The sequence below is a fragment of the Arachis duranensis genome, chromosome 7, assembly GCF_000817695.3.
Source record: "Arachis duranensis cultivar V14167 chromosome 7, aradu.V14167.gnm2.J7QH, whole genome shotgun sequence".
NCBI lineage: Eukaryota > Viridiplantae > Streptophyta > Magnoliopsida > Fabales > Fabaceae > Arachis > Arachis duranensis.
This window is the reverse complement of record NC_029778.3, coordinates 6,947,534-6,966,278: the sequence shown is the minus strand read 5'-3', so window position 1 is coordinate 6,966,278 and position 18,745 is coordinate 6,947,534. Positions and strand designations below refer to the sequence as shown.

Sequence of the window (18,745 nt, the reverse complement as noted above, 5' to 3'; positions counted from 1 at the left end):
ACGATGTGCTTTAAAGTTTTTATGCTTTTGTACAATTCGGATGTTATTGCATATTTTTTTGTGACTTTTCTTTCTTTTTTTAGGTTGTAGGAATTTTTTTTATAGTCAGTAACTACATAGATATTTTATTTTTGAGTCTTCGCTTGCATTATGTTATTTTTTTTAATAATTTTTATTAGAGTTAATTTAATGTTTATTGCCAATTTCAAGTGGAGATTATGGTTTGTTTAATTTGTCGTCTATGTGTTGAGTGTGCAATTATATATAGCACATATTGAAAAAAATTTCAGCAAAATCCTATGCGTTTTTGTAATTAAAATTTGTTCTATAATGTAATAAATTAAAGCAGTAATTTAGTTCATCATTTCCCGTGCTTAGCACGGGTCATGCACTAGTATTCACAAATTGGTGGCATATGTAGGAGACATACATTTTAAAAGGCACTATTTGATAAAATTACTTTTAAAATATAAAAAACTTTAATAAATATTAATATAGAAAACTTTTTATGAAACAATAAATATATACTTTTATACAATTCATATTCCCATACAAAATAAAAAAACACAGAACATACAAAATAGAAAAAAGAAAAAAAGAGAACCACAAAATATGATATTTCCTGTCTTCTTTATATCTCTTGGTATGCACAATATGCATGACAATAAGCACCTTTCTAACACAACATCATGTTTGGAACAACCGATGAAACTAGAATGCATAGTGCAGTACCAATAAACACGTGGCAAGCATACTTACAAACACTAGAATAAAAACACGGTTCATATCCAACAACAATAATATTAACAAGCTAAGATTCTATGATGTTATGAGTATTTAATTTCCCGCCATAGATATCATCGATCTTTGCTTGATGAGTTAACCACATTAAGATCAACCACATATTCAATAGTGGCATTGAGGCTTTTTGCATTATTTATTAATACAAGTCATTTCTTGGCAAATTGCAAATAGAAAAACACATACTAGCATTGGTGGCATATAAAAAAGGATTAAATTACATTAATATTCTCGTGTGTATTTCTCCTTTATAACAATTTCGATGCAGAGAAGTCATTGTGCTTAGAAGTGACTGCATATTTAAGCATCTTTGTGTTTTAAGAATGTACTTCACCACATCAAGCTTTCCACTCTTTGCTGCAATGTGGAGAAATTCTTTTGCTGTATTGGTCAAAGAGAGCATGAATATTGCTATAGTGTGAGTTTAATGTACGAAAACAATATTAATGAATCTCTCATCTTTTATACTCTTTACTTTTTTATGTATTTTTCAATGTGAGACTAACTCGTTACATTTTATTTAATGTGGGACTAACTCGTTACATTGTAACCTTAACAAATTGCAAGTTCAAATTAAATTACACCTCTGCCATCTATTTTGTGGTAGGAATAATTATAACTGTTCTTACTTAGATCATTATAACATTATCGACTACATTATATTCAATTTCCTAAAAATTTGATGATATTATATACAATATATTTTTATTTATAAAAGTATAGTTAACATTTAATATTTAAATACCAATAGAATTGATCTGAATGATAATCAGCTTGAATTCACTTAAATAGGTCTTGAGTTCGATATCTAGTGTATGCAACTATCTCGGATAAGAGACTCACCCACCATAGTCAGATGTACAACTCAGGTCGGGTCTGATTAGTCGGGACGAAATTTCAGATACTAGGCAGGAAAAAGAAAATATTGGTGAAAATTCAGGTGCAGTCGATTTTATGTGAAGTTGATAGTTGAGAGCCGTTAGATGGAACTTTAGTCAAATCAGTCAAATTATCTAACGACTCTCAGTTATCAACTTCACGTAAAGTCGATTGCACCTGAGTTTTTACTGTTTTTTTGAATTAGTATAAGCAGAACATATTATCAACAGGCATCATGTATAGTGGAAAAAGAAATTCAAGACTAATGTAATATACAAAGATTATATGCTGGAGTAGTGTTTGGAATTTGAATGTCAAAAGTGGAGATCAAAATGGATTTATCATGAAAAAAGAAACAGATTATTTGATGATATGCTCTTGATATTCACTGTTAATGTGAGAGACAGAAAGAGTAGGATTTTTATTCTTTACTTGTTGAAAAGCTAAGCAGTTGGTTTGATTATGCCTATATAATTATATATTAAGCGAAACTACATGCGATCTAGTATTTGATTGATCATTGATCTTAATCATAAAACATATAAAATCAATAATTAAAATTCCTGAAAACTTTTAATATATCTAAAATGCATTCAATAATATATAGATATTGTTTTCCATACACGTATGTTATTGGAAACAAGAAGAGTGAAATGAGACATTGACCATAAATGAATTGTTGGAATTACTGTGAGTAAACGACAGGGCATGTGAGTTAGTGGAAAATGACAATTTGAGAGTTGCAGTGATCAGAGTTGAGAGAAGAAGAATCTTAGATATGTGCATCACAGCTCGTGCTGGCTTCAATATTCATTCAACATAGCCCGACACATTAGGCGGTGCCACCACCTAATCATTTCTGTAAGCTTTCCAAGTAACATGCCTTTTTATCCATTTCTCTTACCCTATCATTACTCTAATATTCTCACATCACAAATTAATCCTACTATATTATTATTCGTTTCTAAGAAAAGTATAAAATGCATTTATGTTATGTATAAAAAGTTGTTTTATTATGAAATCACTTTCTCCTAAAATTAACTTCAGCAAAATCAAGACCACCATTACACCATATAGATTCATTCTTGTTTGATGGGCACATGGGCAGAGTTGCATCATCTTCTGATTGTTTCTCAAAATGATGTGAGGATTTGAGAATAGTTTACTGTGTCAAAGGGATTAGATCATGAATTGAAACACTTGTACATGTTCATGGATTTAATCAATCATGAAATAAGAAATTAAAGTTACCAGTTATTATTAACCAACACAAAACCCTATCATTATTGAACACACATGACGTACAGTGTCAGAGGGTAACTATTTTTTAAGTACCTTTAGTCACATGGGTTCAACTTCCGGGGCCCGGTCAGGGATAAAAATGGAAAATTACAATACACAAAGAATATGCACTTTTAGGGTGTCAAAAATATATAGTATGATGCGGAGAATGTCATGTATGTTGTAAAATAAAAGATATATATAAAATAAAGATGTATAAATAGGAGATTTTAGTATTAAAATAATTAGTTCAATAATAATTTATATATATATAATAATATTATATGTTGTAATGTGTATATATATATAAAGATAGAAAGAATTTAAAATACTAATAAAATAAAAGAAGAGAAAGAATTGTAGAAGAAATATAAAGAGAAGAGTATTTGATTGCAGCATAAAGAGAGAGTATTTGTTTATTATTGTGTGTGTTAACAACGGAGGTTAACCTCCTATTTATAAGCATATGGGAGGAATGTTTTCAACCCATATTAATTTTATTCTCTATTGGTAACATAAAAACTGAGTCACTTGCATGGGCATCCATATCCTTTGTGTTTATCACAACACTCCCCCTTGGATGACCATTTAGGATTATTACCTCGTTAAAACCTTACTAAAGAAAAATCCAGTGGAAAAAAACCTTAGTGAAGGAAAAAGAGTACAACATCCTTTAGTGATAGGGACTGCCTCATTAAAAATCTTGTCAAGAAAAATCCAATGGAAAAAAACCTGACCAAGGAAAAAAGAGTACAGTCTCCCTCTCATGCCGACATCATTTAATGTCTCGAAATCGGCACATCCCAATCTCATGTACCAATCTTTTAAAGGAGGATTTTGGGAGCGACTTTGTAAATAAATCTGCCAGATTATCACTTGAGCGGATCTGTTGGATATCAATTGTCCCTTGATTTTGAAGATCATCAGTGAAGAAGAATTTGGGAGAAATATGCTTTGTTCTATCACCTTTGATGTAGCCGCCTTTAAGTTAAGCAATGCATGCTGTATTATCTTCAAACAGGACAGTTGGAGCTATCTTATGATCAATCAGTCCACATGATGACAAAATATATTGAATCAGACTCCTCATCCAAAAACACTCGCGACTAGCTTCATGAATCGCCAGTATTTCAGCATGATTGGAGGAGGTTGCTGCTATCGTTTGTTTCGTGGACCTCCATGATATAGCTGTTTCACCATATGTAAACAGATATCCTGTTTGAGATCTCCATTTATGTAGATCAGACAAGTAGCCAGCATCTGCATAACCAACTAGTTGTGACTTGGATCCATAGGGATAAAGCAATCCCATATCAATCGTTCCATGAAGCTATCGAAAAATTTGTTTGATTCCACTCCAATGTCTTCTGGTTGGAGAGGAACTATACCTTGCTAGTAAATTCACCGCGAATAATATGTCAGGTCGCGTATTATTAGCAAGATACATTAGCGCTCCAATGGCACTAAGATATGGTACTTCAGGACCAAGGATATCTTCATTTTCTTCTTTAGGGCGGAATTGATCCTTTTTCACATCCAAAGATCTTACGATCATTGGGGTACTTAATGGATGTGATTTATCCATATAAAATCTTTTCAAGATCTTCTCTGTGTATGTCGCTTGATGAATAAAGATCCCATTTTTTGTATGCTCGATCTGTAGGCCAAGACAAAATTTAGTCCTTCCAAAATCTTTCATCTCAAACTCTTCTTTCAGAGTTTTTATAATTGTTGGAATCTCTTCAGGAGTCCCAATGATATTTAAATCATCAACATACACAGCAATTATAATGAATCCAGATGCGGTTTTCTTTATGAAAACACATGGACAGATATCATCATTCTTGAATCCATTTTTGGCTAGATACTCAGTAAGACAATTATACCACATTCGTCCAGATTGCTTTAGACCATACAAAGATCTTTGCAATTTGACTGAGTATAACCCTTGCGAATATTCATTAGATGGTTTAGATATCTTTAATCCTTCAGAGACTTTCATATAGATATCCCTATCTAATGAGCCGTATAAATAGGCTGTTACCACATCCATTAAATGCATATGTAGTTTATGATATGCAGATAAACTGACCAAATAACGCAATATTATCGCATCTACTACAGGGGAATACGTTTCTTCATAATCTATACCGGGGCTTTGTGAAAAATCTTGTGCCACAAGTCGGGCTTTATAGCACACAACTTCATTTTTTCCATTTCGTTTTCTCACAAATATCCACTTATATCCAACAGGTTTTACATCTTCAGGTGTACGGACTACAAGTCCAAAGACTTCACGTTTTGCAAGTGAGTCTAATTCAGCCTTCATGGCTTCTTTCCATTTTGACCAATCATTCCTTTGTCGACATTCTTCAACTGATCTTGGCTCAAGATCCTTACTTTCATGCATGATATCTAATGCCACATTATATGCAAATATTTCATTGACAATTGTCTTATTTCGGTCCCATTTCTCTCCTATAAAGACATAATTTATCGAGATCTCGTCATTTTCACAATTTTCAGGTACCTGAACGTCTTCTGGAATTATATCAGAATTTTGGACAACTGCAGGTGTCTCTACTATGTCTTTTTCAACAGGAATATTATTTACCTCTTTTCTCTTTCGAGGATTTTTGTCTTTGGAACCGACAGGCCTGCCACACTTTTGGCGTAAATTTGCTTCAGTGGCTACTTGTCCTACTGGGACATCAATTAGAATGGGGGTATTTTCCGCTGGTATATAAGATTTGGTAATCCTCTTTGTATCGGAAAATGCATCAGGCAATTCATTTGCTACTTTTTGCAAATGTATAATCTTTTGAACTTCCAGTTCACATTGCCCTGATCGAGGATCTAAATGCATCAACGATGATGCATTCCAGTTAAGTTCCTTTTCAGGAGGCTTATTCTCTCCCCCTAATATTGGAAATTTTGATTCATCAAAATGACAATCCGCAAACCGGCTTTAAATACATCTCCAGTTTGTATCTCAAGATACCTCACTATAGAGGGAGAATCATATCCAACATATATTCCCAATTTTCTTTGGGGTTCCATTTTGGTGCGATTAAGTGGTGCAATGGGAACATATATCGCACACCCAAATATTCTTAAATGGGAGACATTTGGCTGCTAACCAAAAGCTAATTGCATAGGAGAGAACTGATGATAGCTCGTTAGCCTCAAACGAATAAGTGCTGCGGCATGTAAAACAGCATGCCCCCAAACCGAGGTTGGGAGATTTGTTCTCATAAGTAAGGGTCTAGCAATCAATTGGAGGCGTTTAATAAGTGATTCTGCTAACCCATTTTGTGTGTGAACATAAGCTACTGGATGTTCAACACTTATTCCATTAGCCATACAATAAGCATCAAAAGCTTGGGAAGTAAATTCACCAGCATTATCAAGACGAATTGCTTTGATTGGATTTTCTGGAAATTGTGCTTTTAATCGAATAATTTGAGCCACTAATCTCGCAAACGCCAGGTTGCGAGAAGATAATAAGCACACATGTGACCATCTCGAAGATGCGTCTATCAGGACCATAAAATATCTAAAAGATCCACATGGTGGATGAATAGGTCCACATATATCACCTTGAATCCTTTCAAGGAATTCAGGGGACTCAAATCCAATCTTTACTGGTGATGGCTTTAAAATTAACTTCCCTTGAGAATATGCAGCACAACAAAATTCACTAGCTTTAAGAATCTTCTGGTTCTTTAGTGAATGTCCATGAGAGTTTTCAATAATTCTTCTCATCATGGTTGTTCCCGGATGACCCAAACAGTCGTGCCAAGTTATGAATTCATTTGGGCTAGTAGACTTCTGGTTTACAATGGCATGTGATTCAATTGCACTAATCTTGGTATAATACAACCCAGATGAAAGTGAGGGTAATTTTTCTAATATAACTTTCTTATTTGAATCATGAGTTGTGATACATAAATACACATGATTTCCCTCATTCATCGTCTCAACATGATATCCATTTCGGCGAATATCTTTGAAACTCAACAAGTTCCTCAGAGACTTAGTAGATAATAGTGCATTATTTATTATAAATTTTGTTCCTCCAGGAAACAAAATTATAGCTCTTCCGGAGCCTTCAATCACATTGCCTGAGCCAATAATAGTATTAACATATTCCTCTTTTGGCACAAGATGGGTAAAATATATATCACTTTTGAGAATAGTGTGCGAACTTGCACTATCCGCAAGGCATACATCTTCATTACATATCCTTGCCATTCTCTTCAAAAACAAATGATAATAATAATAAAATGAGTAGAAGTACATGCACATTAAAATTATTCATATGAATACTTAGCAAACACATATATATATCAAATTATTCCATCATTGATCAAATAGTCAATATTTCCTTCAGAATCCTTAAAGAAATTAGATACATCATAATGAGTGGTGGAATTTTCATCATTTGAAACAAAATTTGTTTCCTTTCCTTTGTCATCTTTTTTCAAGGATGCTTGATAAAGATCAACTAGGTGCCTTGGCGTACGACAGGTACGTGACCAATGACCCTTTCCACCACAACGGAAGCATTTATCCTCAATTGATATACTTTGCCCATTATTTCTTTATTTATCCCACTTCTGGTGAGATCTTTCTTGTGAACATAATTTCTTTTTCCTTCCATAATTTTTCTTATTATCAAAATCTTGCCATTTACCTCTTCTGGGGTTAATTGCCGCATTTACTTCAGGAAATGGGGCGGCACCAACTGAGCGTGCTTCATGATTCCTTAAAAGTAACTCATTGTTGCGTTCAGCAACAAGAAAGCAATAAATTAAATCAGAATATTTTTAAATTCTTTTTCTCAATACTGCTGCTGCAGGAGCACATTCGAGACATAGAAGGTCAAAAAATTTTCCCTAACATATTGGGCTTGAGGAAGTATCACATGATTGTACATTTCTTTAAAGTCTTTCCACAGATCTGCAGGATCTATTAATGTGGGATATTCATTTTTCAATCATACGTGAAGATGACGACGAAAGAAAATTATGGCTTTGACTTTATCCTTCTGGGATGTATTATTTTCAGTCTCAATGGTATTTTCAAGATCTATTGAATCAAGATGGATTTCAACATCTATATCCATGATAAATAATTATTTCCAAATATATCAAAAGCATTATATTCAAGATGAAAGAGTTTCGACATAATAAAAAATTTGTTACCTGAAGTCTTCCTAAAAATTTGATCAGAGTCTCGTGCTGATAACGTGTTGTAAAATAAAAGATATATATAAAATAAAGATGTATAAATAGAAGACTCTATTATTAAAATAATTAGCTCAATAATAATTTATGTATATATAATAATATTATATGTTGTAATGTGTATATATATAAAGATAGAAAGAAGTATTAAAAATAAAGAGAGAGAGAATCGCATATGTTTATTGTTACTATCTCAATATAATAAAGATGATTAATATTGCTATTAATATAATATGTAAAGAGTAATAGAAAAGAGAATTTAAAATACTAATAAAATAAAAGAAGAGAAAAAATTGTAGAAGAAATATAAAGAGAAGAATATTTGATTGCAGCATAAAAAGAGAGTATTTGTTTATTATTGTGTGTGTTAACAACAGAGGTTAACCTCCTATTTATAAGCGTATGGGAAGAATGTTTTCAACCCATATTAATTTCATTCTCTATTGGTAACATAAAAACTGAGTCACTTGCATGGGCATCCATATCCTTTGTGTTTATCACAACAATGTATAATTTGTGTGCAAGTTTAGGAAATTTGTTTCAATTAATCCACTGAACCATGCTGCATATATATGCAAATTTCATTTTAGATTTCGGAGAAGACAAAAAATTAATGACTTAAGACATGATAATAATATTCTTTGACTCATCAAGTGGATTGCATCAAGTGGGTTGCACTGTGTGTGGGATATTCATTGCAATTGAATGCATGAATGAAGAAATTGATTTTACTTGGATCATTAGTAAACAAACTTTTGGCAGCATTTGTTGAATAATAATGTACTTAACCATCATTAAAATTTGCACTGTAAGCTTATCTAGTGAGAAGAGCCGTATTATTTTAGTATTTCCTTTTTCTACGAGAGAATAATGCTAGTTTCAGAGATTCTTCTCATTCCCATTGGCAGTAAAAAATTAAAAATCATTCATTCTTAGATTTCTTCACGTTATCAAGTGTTGGTGCTCATCATCTTATAGAAAGTTGCTCTACTCTTTTGCCTATGTGTTTTTCATTTTCTTTAAGGAGGATTCACCTGCGGGTCATCTAAACGGGGAAGATGTTTCATTTTTCAAATGATTCTATTTCGAGTTTAAATTATGTTTCTATCTGAAAGTAAAAAATATTATTCTCCTGTAACTATATAAGTTCACATGCAAATGTTATTAAATAATTAAACATCTCCTCAGCATCGTTGAGTGGCATTATAGCTATAGTTTAAACAAGTTTTCTTCTCTAACCAAGATTTGTCAGAATTTAATCCACATTAATCTATTACTACTACTCGAACATTTTGGCACAATACAGTGTCAGAAAAGGATTATTTGCCTTAAAATCTAGGTTTCAAAGTTCAAATACAAGTAATAAGTATACATATCTAAACCATTACAATGATTACTACTTTAGTCCCAAAACAAAGTCTACTGCAAAATGAAAATGAAACTTAGATATACAAATTTAGTAATCTCCAAAAGTTAATATAGCTACCCACTCCCCACCAACTGGAATGACTAAGTCCAAAAAATTTCTTGAAACTGATGATCGTCAACAACTACAATAAATTAACTCAGCTACTCTGAACTAGCCAGTAGCCACACTCCTCCCACCATATTCTTTTTTCAAATAACTTTACAATGCATAATAAGCCAAGTGCATCATACTCTCCATTCTTCAGTATCCAGTAGGGAACTCACAGTTACCATACTCTGCAAGCAAATAAATAATAATAATAATAATAAATTAAAAATAAAGGCCATGAACATAAAAAAATAAAACAAAATGGCATCCCAAAATTCACCAAAGGCATATATAGATGGAATCCAATGTGCTCCAGACACCCCAGTCTGACTTTTTGACTGTGTCTTTATTTCAGTAACCAATTTTCAACGCCATTTTTTATTTAATGTTATCTTTTTTAATTAGCTCAATTAGACAATTACCCTTTTCTTCCACCGAATTAGTAAAAGGCAATATTTTTTTTCCAGCTTCCAAGGTATGCTAATACACTCTATCCAATAAAGCCATGACACGTCATTCTCACGAAAGATTCCCTCCCAACCCTAATCACGTGCCTCTCTTACGTACCTGCACTATTTCCTCACCCGCTCACGTTAGCAACCCGTGTCACCATCATTCTAACCTACACCCCATAATCATAACCAAAAGACAGAAAAAAAGTGTAAGGGTTTTTTATAGAGTACTCACTAGGCTCTTGCGTGACCACGTACGCCGAACCCCCAAAATAGCAGCTACCACCCGCACGCGCCTTCTTCTGATAGTAACTGTTGAAAGCGAACGACGCGTGCGCCACGAGGGTGTTCGGATCGTAACACGTGGCACCTGGCTGTATCGGACGGCAATCAGCACCTCCCTCACCACAAGCGAAATCTAGAGCCACCTGAAGCTTCTCCTTCTGCGCATCGGGGTTCGCTACGCACCAGGTGTTCGCCGCGCTGCTCTTTGACACGCCACCATTACCAGTCGACGGAGCAGTCACAGGGTTCACAGGAGTCGCCGGAGCTGCCGTAGACGGCGATGGTGACGTCGACGGACGGTCGTGATAGTCCTTTAAACCCTCCGTTGTGAACGGAATATCGTAAACCTTCCTCTCGTCGGGGTAAAACAGTCCGAAATTCCTCTCAGACGTGGGTCCAAATTTCTGATTCTCATTAAAAAGCGCGAATAAATAAACGGTGAGATCTGCTTTAGGCCTTAGAGGGGTCCCGCCACCTGTCAAGATCTTACGGACAAGATTTCCATTGTAAGCTGCGGCGTTCTCTACACTCGCGCCTACCTCATTGTTATCTCCCTTGGAGGGCCAACCCGTTTCCGTTACAACGATTTCAACGTCGTTGTACTTAAGAGCCGAAAGCGCAGCAAAAACGGCGTCTATTTGAGCGTCGAAAAGGTTGAAGTACCTCAAGCCGTTACCGGGATCAACCACGCCGGCGTTCTGTCGGAACAGTGCATAGTCCAAGGAGATTACGTCAGCATTGGACTCGTAAGCGAAGAAGGGGTACACGTTGACCATGAGGTAGGAACCGGTTTCGCGGAGGAACCGGAGCATGGGCTCGAAAACGGGTTCGATGAGTTCCGGTCGGAATGACCCGGCGGAGGAGGGGTAAGAGTTTCCGAGTGCGGCTAGTGCGATCGGGGAAGAGACCTTGATTTGGTTGTGGAGGTTGAAGCGTATTAAAGCTTGGTGAATGTTCTTCATGGCGGGGACTAGGAACTTGGTGGTGTTGCCCGGGTCGGCGAAGACCTCGTTGCCGACGGCGATGGCCTCGATTTGTGTGTGGGGATGGTAGGCAGCGACGTTGCGGTTGACCCATGCAACGGCGAAGGAGAGGGATCTGGCGGCGGCAAAGAGCTGCTGGTTGGGGAGGTCGACGGTGACCTTGATGTCGGTGCCGGAGAGGGCGTGGAGGACGGCGGGGTCAGTGTCGTATACCTTGACGCGGTTGAGGCCGTTGGATTTCAAGAGCTGTACGACTTTGACGGCGGATGGAAGGTTGTTGGCTATGCGGCCGTAGTTGACGCCAATGGAGCCGCCATCTGTAACAGAAAACGGTTAGGAACTTACTTGCTCAGCTTCAGCTAGCTAGCATGTAACAGAAAACAGTTATTTAGTTATATGTTTAGTTAGTTAAAGAAAGAGTAACAGAAAAGAAGAATGCTTGCCTGTGAGAGTGAGGAGAGTGAGGAAGAGGGAAATGGCGGGAAGAGTGAGGCGCAACATGCTCTGTTTTTGTGGTGAACACTAGACAGAGCTTTGTTGGGAATGTGGGTGGGTAGAGTGGTGTTGTGTGGAGCGAGTGGAGAGTGTTGTTGTTTATGTATATGAATGGCGAAGGTGGTGGATTGTGAGGGTTTGAGTAGCACGAGGCAGAGAGAACTGGGTGGGACCCACCCACGATGAAAGAGAGAGGGAGCTAAAAGACGAGTGATAATAGGACCACCATGGACATGGACATATGGTTGCCATTACCAACCTGGCCTGCACTGCTCCAACGTCGTGCTTAGCTATGCCTATGCCAATGTGCATTGCTAATTGCGAAAAGAGAGAGGGTGTACTCAATGAGAAAACGGATCCATGTTTTTTGGTTCGTTTACGACCCCACCAAAACTGGACCGTTACTAAATTATTATCATTTTTGTGTTTCTTTCTTCTTTATTATTAATTAATTTAATTAATTGCTTCTTATTTTAAGCCAAAATCATTACATTTTTTGTTTTCGTTTGTTTTTTAGTGAATTAGTAATAGAATAATTTACTTTTGCCATGTATAACTTAGGCTTCCATGATTATAAAATAGATTGTCGTTTATATTTTATAGAGTAACTCTCATTCTAAATAATGTTCATACTACATATTAAAAGTTTTATATCTCTTACAAATAAGGTCTATAGTATTTATAAGTATTTAACATTTTTTTATCTCCGATCTCTCAATTTTAAGCTAGTATTAAAGTCTATTCAATATAAATTGCCTGGATTCGACATCGAATATGTTGTTGAAAAATCTCATGCACGCTTCTCTTTGTTTTGTGCATGTTAAATTGACTTTATTTTTAAACTAAATAAATCATAGAAAGATTAAGAACTTTTTTCAAAAATTTTAAAAATATTTTTAAATTTTATTCTATAAAAATTTTCAATTTTTATCAAATATACTCTTGACTGTTTAATTTTCAAAAAATTTAAAACTAATCCAATAATAATACATAATAAGTTAATAATTGTGTCTAATTTATTTATATTAAAGGTTATTATAAAATTATTGTTAAATGATCATAAATTTTTTTAAAAATTAGCTGTTAGGATAAATTTAACGTAAATAAAAAAATTTTAGGATAAACTTAAAAAAATTAAAATATTTTTAAAATTTTTAACAAATTTTAAAGACAAAACATATAATTTACCAATTTATATTTTATTAATCAAATTTTAAAGTGAAGCAGCCAACAGAGTTAATATGTTGAGTAGGATATATTTGTTCATTTGTCATTGCGACACTAAAATTGTGAACTTCGTGAGGCAATGTTTTAGAGGGGCAACATCAAGCGATTAAAAAACAAGTAATATTTGTGATTGGCAAAATTTTGTGCACCAAAGAACATGAGTGCCAGATTTTCATAATGAATATTGACAAATCAAAACGCGATAACTTCTTCTGGAGAGCCATACATCACTGAGTTCGAATAAAAGCTCATTTTCTAACAATAACCATAACATATAACATTGACTCATGGCCATGACCGTTTGGATAAGTTTGCTTTATACTTTTTTTTAATAATTAAAAGAGATTAATTACGGTAGTTTTTTATTTGTCGTCGAAAGGAATTTGATTTCTATGTATTGAACCTAATTAATGATTATATTGGTATAGCTTTTTACATAATAAATAAGAGTATAAGACTCCACTTTGGCTAATATAACAATATATTGTTGGATACAACATACAAGTATAATTTTTTTTATATTTTATTAGAGAATCATTTTTTTTAACCAACAATGGCTAACAGAGCAGTGAATAGTGATGTGCAATTGTGCAAATGTTAAGTAAAGAAAAGAAAATTTTAAAAGGTAAGATAAATATTGGCTAATTATTTACCTAAAAAAGTTGGTTTTTCAATTTCTTTTTTTAATACTCACAAATGAAATAAAAAAATTGTTCAAATATTTTTTAAATTTCTTTTTATAATATTACAAATGAAATAAAAAGCTTTTCAAATAATGTTTTAATATTTTTTAGAAGGAGAATATATATAATTTTTAAATATAGTATTTTATTCAAATATATGTTTGGGTAAAGCTCAATGGTTAATACTTGTTTTTGGTATTAATACAGGTTAAAGCCCAAAAGAAAGACCCTAAGTTTTTTATAAATATTTTTTTTTACTTTTTTAGTGAAAAATCTCTTTTTGGTTTCAACATGTAAATTAGCGAATCCAGATTTTGTTTAGCGAATCACCCTCTGACCCAACAACATATTGATCCAACTCAGGCCCATTTTAGTGATCGATGTAGCCTGTGGGCCTCAGAGACAATTCACTGATGAATATCAAGATTCCTGGCCCGTAACTTCAGCGCCACTAAAATAGAAACGTGGCTCTGAGCTATGACTTATGATTTTGTGAAAGAATCAAAGAAAAATTAAAAGTTCGAAATCAAAATAAAACCCTAACTTTCTGAGAGAGAATCGCAGGAAGAACGAAGAACGATGGCCGAGGAAGACAAGAAGCCCAATGATCAATCTGCTCACATCAATTTGAAGGTCAAAGGCCAGGTTTGTTTCTATCTTCTGAAATTTTCTCACTAAATTCACTCCTTCAAGTTTTTAGAACCAACGAATTCACTGAAAAAACAAAGTATTTTTCGAAGAGGATCATATTATTCTTTTAATTTTTCGTTTATGCGTCTTCCTTGATTTTCATAAATTTTTCGTTTTTAAGTGTTCTGTAGCTCATTCGCTCCCTCTGGTGTTCTGATTTATTATCGTGATTTTTGTTTACTATATTTTTTTCCCTCTCTATTTTTTTTATATCTGCACTTTATTTTTTAAATTGATGATTGCTTATAATATCCAGTTCGATTTATGCTTAACCATCGCTCATAGTTGAATTGTTTTCACTTATAAGTTATCAGCTACGTTTTGTTTATCCAAGGGGAAATATATTATTTAGGTTTGATCCTCTATGTGGTCTTGCGTGATGTGTGTGCTGTTTGAGATACATACAACTATGCTGAATTCCTAATTGTTGAAATCCTGCTATCTATATAGAATGCTCAAATGGCATAGTTATAGTTATGTCAGTGCCTCAATTTTATTCTAAAGTGTTATATTTGCATGTCATGTTCGTTTTTCATTTTTCATCTTTTTGAGTTTTCATGCTTCAGCTAAATCCTAAATGTCTACTTAGCCAAATTGCCATATAAAGAAGTGTGTGTTTGTTGCGCTTTACTGTTATGTCACTTGCTATCCCCTATTTTCTCATCATGAAAACACATTACCAGTTCATCTGTATGCAGAAGTTAGTAAAATGACATTCCAAGGTTCCCTTAGAGAGTTGCATGATTCTTTTAGCGCTTTGTTTTCTAATATTCAATGCTGACTTTTCAATCAACAAAAGTTTGATACCTCTCTAACATAAATTTTGTTATGGATGAAACCTGGTATTTTTCTGCAGTAGTGCAATTTATATGAATTGTTTCGGTTTGATGCCGTGTTTCTTTTCTGGATTTTTTTTGTTTTGCCTAATATGATGAGTGTATAATATAATCTGGTCAAAGGTAACCAAGTCTAATTGCTTTTGTCCTGGTGTTTTTCTGTCATCTTGCACACAATGATTAGTCCTAAGTGTACAATCCAGTCAAAATTTATAGCTTCTTATGGAGTTGGTCTTTTTTGTATGATGATGACGATGATGAACACTTGATCAAAGACTAACTTCTTATTGTTTTCTAGGATGGAAATGAAGTATTCTTCAGGATTAAAAAGAACACTCAACTGAAGAAGCTGATGAATGCGTACTGTGATCGACAATCTGTGGACTTCAACGCCATCGCCTTCTTGTTCGACGGGCGCCGTCTCAGAGCCGAACAGACCCCCGATGAGGTTTGCACCGTTCTTCACCTCTGTTGTTTCTTGATGCTGGGAAAAATATATATTAACATGCACCGTAACCCTGCTTGTTTTGTGTGTATTGCTTCAGCTGGAAATGGAGGATGGTGACGAGATCGATGCGATGTTGCACCAAACTGGGGGAGCCCTGTGAATTCAATCTATGAATATGCTTGTGAAGAATTTGATACGTAATCTAGTGTAGTTGTTAATTTGGTGAGTGTTACCATGGATATGCATGATGGGAATTGTGATACACCCTTTATTGTAGACCTTGCTTGAAATCTCTTATGGGGTTTTGTCAAGTTTGGTCAAATCGTATGATTATGAAACCTGGATCCTTAAGTCTATATTTTGATCCTTTGACAAAAGTACACTATAATGTCTTAGAAGAGCCTCCTCTTATGTGCTATGGCCTTGAAACGTTGAGGATATACACATTATTGGGAGAAATTCAAAAGGCACAAATAAGGGGAATACCCGAGAAATGCATTCCTTTTAATAATTCGCTGTTTCTTTCTTTCTAAAGCATTCAACTATGATTTAACTTTATGCAAACCGAGATCTGAAAATATAGCTTCATCACGATCTTTTGTAGTTTCATAACCAACTGCATCACTAACAAGAATATATTAATTGGACTGAAAATAGGTGAATCAAATGTACCAACTGGTTTTCTGAAAAATTATCAGTGGCCAAAACATCCATAATTAATTATAATACCAAAAATGCTTTAATTTTTTTGTCATTAACAATTTAATTGGCTAATTTTTAAAAAATTGATTAGTTTATTTTAGAGTAAAGTATGTTTTTAATCTCTAGTATTTATGACTTTTTTTTAAATATTCTTAACATTTAATCTCATTTAACTTTGTTCTTAATGTTTTTAATTTGAGTCAAAGAAATTTTGAATATTAATTCTATTTAAAATATTTGAGACAAAATTAAAAATATTCAGAAATAATTTTGATATAAATAAAAAATGTTAGGAGTAAAGTTGAATAAAAAATGTTTCATACTACTTTATTAAAAAAAAAAACATTTTTACTCCGTTTAATAGTAGTAATAGCAGGTCCAAGCTTATTGATGAGTTGAGAACAATAGAAACATACTTTGCTTTTGTGATCTGAATTCGTGATCCAGTAGTTAGATAGAGTAATTATTAATAGTTATTAGAATTTAGTTTGTTGTAACCAACTGAATGACCCAACAGAATCTCATAGGCCCAATATATAGATTCGTGGCCCGTTATGTCAGCTCCCCGAAAATACAAGTCCTTCTGAGGAATGAAAAAAGAAGCAAAGCAAAAGAAAGAAATTCAAAATTGAAATAAAACCCTAACTTTCTCAGAGAGTGAGTGACGATTACACAGAGAACGAAGAACGATGGCTGAGGAAGACAAGAAACCCAACGATCAATCTGCTCACATCAATTTGAAGGTCAAAGGCCAGGTTTGTTTTTCCTTCTCTCACATTATATATGTTTTAAGCCATCGAATTCCTACCAAAAATTGTTTAACCTTCTTGAAAAGCATCTCATGTTTTTCTGTGAATTTGTGTTTATGTGTCATCTTTTTCCTCATTTTGGGACTCTGTTTTTTATGATCAGATTTCTTTTTTGCTATATTTTTTATTTTAGTGTTGAATTTATCTTTATCTACTTTATCTGCAAGTGGAATCGAAGTTTTCAAAGTTCGGAATTGAACACTGTTTTATACACACACATACTCTTACTTAATTGGTTTGATCCCTTATGTGTTCTTTTGTGTGTGCGTGTTTGTGCTGTTTGGTATACAAGTATAACCTAGGCATGGGTATGCTAAATTCCCTTTTGAAAATCAAACCCTGCTTGTGTCTATGCAATGCTCAAAATGTTTGCTATAGTTATGTTATGTCAGCACCTCAATTTTCTTCATATGTGTATGCATAGCATAATGTTGTAAAATGAGATTGCAAGCAAGTAAATACATTTTTGTGCAAAGCTGCTTTTCCTTTTATTTAATTATTGCAGTTTCAGTGAAAGATGCATAATATGATGAGTTAATAATGCACTTGAAAAGTTTTGGTTCTTTATGGAGTTGGAGATTTATGTTTTGTATTATGGTGATGAGCACTTGATCAAAGAATAATTTTTATTGTATTGTAGGATGGAAATGAAGTTTTCTTCAGGATTAAAAAGAACACTCAACTGAAGAAGCTGATGAATGCGTATTGTGATCGACAATCTGTGGACTTCAATGCCATCGCCTTCTTGTTCGATGGGCGCCGTCTCCGAGCAGAACAGACTCCTGATGAGGTTCGCCCCTTTTCACCCCCTACAGTTCATTGAAGCTAGAAATAAATTTTGATATGCATCATAACCCTACTTGTTTTTTGTGTATTGATTGCTTCAGCTTGAAATGGAGGACGGGGATGAGATCGACGCAATGTTGCACCAGACTGGTGGAGCCCTGTGGACCTAATCTATATCTTTTCTCATGTAGTTCTTGTGAAGAATTTGTTAGTTTAGTTTTATTTGGTGAATGCAACTGCTAACACTATGGATTTGCATGATGGGAATTGTGATGGGTAACTTCATTGTAGACCTTGCTAGGAAATCTGTCTATGGGGGTTTTGTAAGTTTGGTCAACTCGTATGATTGTAAAACCTGGATTATTAATTCTGTAATCTGATCCTTTTCATATAACGTACACTATGATGTCTTGGCAGAGAATTGTGTTGTGCGTTAATGCTTGAAATATTGAGAGATATAGGCACGTTATTAGGACAAAGTCAAAAGTCCAAAATATGGGACATATACGAGATCGTACATTGTAAATTAGGATTTGTCAAAAAGGAAAAAGGAAAAAAATTGTGATTTTTATGGTTTAGGGAGCTTCATGTTCTTTTGTAGTTTCTCAAAAACCATTGTAGTG

At 34.1% G+C, this 18,745-nt stretch overlaps 2 protein-coding genes across 4 annotated transcripts; one reads left to right on the top strand and one right to left on the bottom strand.

The window, feature by feature from the left end:
- Window positions 1-9,516: 9,516 nt before the first annotated feature.
- Window positions 9,517-12,066, bottom strand: LOC107496765 (glucan endo-1,3-beta-glucosidase 12). Its single transcript, XM_016118090.3, has 3 exons — window positions 11,890-12,066; window positions 10,414-11,763; window positions 9,517-9,914 (listed from the first exon to the last, which is right to left on the bottom strand). The coding sequence occupies exons 1-3, from the start codon at window positions 11,945-11,947 to the stop codon at window positions 9,880-9,882; spliced, it is 1,443 nt and encodes a 480-aa protein (XP_015973576.1). The 5' UTR covers window positions 11,948-12,066; the 3' UTR covers window positions 9,517-9,879.
- Window positions 12,067-14,327: 2,261 nt separating this feature from the next.
- LOC107496768 (small ubiquitin-related modifier 2) lies at window positions 14,328-18,520 on the top strand. 3 transcript variants are annotated; one of them, XM_016118092.3, is made up of 3 exons: window positions 14,328-14,496; window positions 15,676-15,825; window positions 15,923-16,336. In XM_016118092.3, exons 1-3 carry the CDS (start codon window positions 14,431-14,433, stop codon window positions 15,983-15,985), a joined length of 279 nt encoding a protein of 92 aa, XP_015973578.1. In that variant the 5' UTR covers window positions 14,328-14,430; the 3' UTR covers window positions 15,986-16,336. The 3 variants fall into 3 exon arrangements, with proteins under 3 accessions (XP_015973578.1, XP_052108097.1, XP_015973577.1); XM_052252137.1 differs by lacking the exons at window positions 15,676-15,825; window positions 15,923-16,336 and adding exons at window positions 17,977-18,126; window positions 18,224-18,520 and having other exon boundaries at window positions 14,332-14,496; XM_016118091.3 differs by lacking the exons at window positions 14,328-14,496; window positions 15,676-15,825; window positions 15,923-16,336 and adding exons at window positions 17,118-17,282; window positions 17,977-18,126; window positions 18,224-18,520.
- Window positions 18,521-18,745: the final 225 nt, after the last annotated feature.

Bases quoted from the DNA above. Each gene is read 5' to 3' on its own strand.
- LOC107496765 (XM_016118090.3), bottom strand. From the start codon at position 11,947: ATGTTGCGCCTCACTCTTCCCGCCATTTCCCTCTTCCTCACTCTCCTC. The intron at 11,764-11,889 runs GCAAGCATTCTT...TTTCTGTTACAG, and splicing joins CACTCTCCTCACTCTCACAG to ATGGCGGCTCCATTGGCGTC. The intron at 9,915-10,413 runs GTGAGTACTCTA...ATTTGCTTGCAG, and splicing joins CGTGGTCACGCAAGAGCCTA to AGTATGGTAACTGTGAGTTC.
- LOC107496768 (XM_052252137.1), top strand. From the start codon at position 14,431: ATGGCCGAGGAAGACAAGAAGCCCAATGATCAATCTGCTCACATCAAT. The intron at 14,497-17,976 runs GTTTGTTTCTAT...ATTGTATTGTAG, and splicing joins ATTTGAAGGTCAAAGGCCAG to GATGGAAATGAAGTTTTCTT. The intron at 18,127-18,223 runs GTTCGCCCCTTT...TGATTGCTTCAG, and splicing joins CAGAACAGACTCCTGATGAG to CTTGAAATGGAGGACGGGGA.